Below are 2140 nucleotides of genomic sequence, written 5' to 3'. Positions count from 1 at the left end.
ACGGAGTTTCCTCCATGGTTAAACCCAAAGCTTGCAACCCCATTTGCAAAACCTTCACCAAGTGTTGTGCCTTATGAACCATTCATTAGAAAGCCCCTTAAGCTCATCAATTGATAAATCACACAGTTAAATCCTAATAGCAATATCACAATCAAATTTGATTTGTTTAAACTTATAAATTACTAAATTTTATTAATGATGAAAAGTTTAATTTTTTAATAAATTAATATGTTAATAACAGAGATTTTGGTTTTAATTTTTCAAGTTCGAGAAAAAATTAATATCCTTAATATTATGTCTAATTTTTTTATTTGAAATGACTTGTTTTGGGCCTATAATGTCGGACCGATTATTATGGAATAACATAAGACATTTCATATGTAACCACCTTCCATTATTTGATTCCTTGACATATTCTCGCAGAATTGCTGCTGCCATTGTATATGCCTCTTGACATAATAAAATATTTGTTTGAAGACGATCAAAAAATCCAATATAATTGAATAACAAGTGACTTCACTATATGAATTGCACGTTGACTTAGATTTTAATAATAATATACATCCAAACTTTTCCAAGCCAAATGCATTATAATACACCATCAATATTCTCAAGGAAATTACCATGGACAAACGTCATTTGCATTTTCCACTGTTTTCATTAAGCAAATTTATTCCATGGAATTTCTTTTGGCATTAATATACATATGCATAAAATTTAAGTTATTTAAGATTTTATTATAAATCAAGAATTAGATTAAAATTTTATATATAAATAATCAGAGTAAATTTTTATATATAAATAATCAGATTGAGTAGATGCATATTTCAATTCCTCCATCAAACTATTTATAATTGTCTATGAGAACAATATTATTCTTTTAAGTTGGTAGTTGTTTCTTTTGATTGAAATCTGAGCTTATCCATAAGTTCTGATACATTCGTAGCAATCTGCTCGAATAGCTCTCCTTGATCTCTGTAAGACATAAAATCTAAATCTAAATATTAACAAATTATTTATCATAAAGAATAATAACACAATTAACTAATCATACGCATACATTTTAATAAGACATAAATAATAACATTACATAATAAGAGAAGAATCAAGCTTTGAAAAAAAAGTGATTATTTAATACTGTTGGTCCAGAAATTCAGCTTAGTGCCTGATGTTTAAGTATTTCCTATAAATAACTAGATAATGGTCCAAACATATATAAAATTACTGCAGTAGTTAAAAGAAGTGCATTCTTCCATTCCTCAAGAACATGGCGCTTTATATTTCCAGTGTGTTTGTGCATTTGGAAGGCTCGAGAATACACGCTCTTCTCATCTCTCATTCGAAGCTCTGAAGGCTTAACCCCATAAAATACTGGTATTATGGGAGCCCCTGTTTTCAGGATCATCTCAAGCTCTTTCAAGCATCAAACGGACTCTGCATAATTAGCAGAAAAGATGACAAGGTGCATAAATTGCCTCCTCTATTGCTTGTGGTATGTATTCTCCAACTTCAATTGAATTCTTGTCGAGAAACACTTTGAATCCCTTGTTGCGAAGATTGTGAAAGATGAGGCTGGCCACGGATTCTTTCACATCTGCCCCACGATGGTTCAGAAATACATCATATCTTGGAAGCTCGTGCTCCTTATATTCAGTGACAAAATGGTAGAGATTGGAAGGGAGAACACAGTTTGGATTGTAGAAAGCACAAGTAGAGAGAGCAGATTGAGGATTGTTGAAAGTGCAGATTGAAGAGAGAGTGAGGCAGAGTGCTGAACAATGCACAATAATTTCCATCGCAGCAAAGTCAGAGAGAGAGAGAGGGAGAGGGGCAGAGCACATTTTGGGGAAAGAAGTGTGTGAATATATTATAATTGTATACAACGTACATCATCATTGAATAAATCTCTCTGAGAGCGACACTAAAGAAGGCATAGGATTTTACAAATAATTTTGGATAATGGGGGTCGGGCATTAAATGAAGATTCAAAAAGGTTTGGAATAGAGATTTTTCAGATTTAAGAATCCCTTTCAACAGCGATGGTGGGGAAATACATTGCATGTTAATTGATATGCTCTAATACCCTCTTACTATTTCTGGACTAGAAATTCCTTTGTCGTATTTGTAATTGAGAAGGAAA

At 32.1% G+C, this 2140-nt stretch overlaps 1 protein-coding gene across 1 annotated transcript; it reads right to left on the bottom strand.

Annotated features, from left to right (window-relative positions):
- Positions 1-918: 918 nt before the first annotated feature.
- On the bottom strand, positions 919-1796 carry LOC149569505 (TMV resistance protein N-like). The gene is made up of 3 exons (XM_089816932.1): positions 1460-1796; positions 1226-1389; positions 919-975 (listed from the first exon to the last, which is right to left on the bottom strand). The coding sequence occupies exons 1-3, from the start codon at positions 1794-1796 to the stop codon at positions 919-921; spliced, it is 558 nt and encodes a 185-aa protein (XP_089673058.1).
- Between the last annotated feature and the right edge of the window lie 344 nt (positions 1797-2140).

Source organism: Cupressus sempervirens, chromosome 3 (genome assembly GCF_028749045.1).
Source record: "Cupressus sempervirens isolate cs-2001-9-10 chromosome 3, ASM2874904v1, whole genome shotgun sequence".
Classification (NCBI taxonomy): domain Eukaryota; kingdom Viridiplantae; phylum Streptophyta; class Pinopsida; order Cupressales; family Cupressaceae; genus Cupressus; species Cupressus sempervirens.
This window is presented reverse-complemented; position numbering and strand designations above follow the sequence as displayed.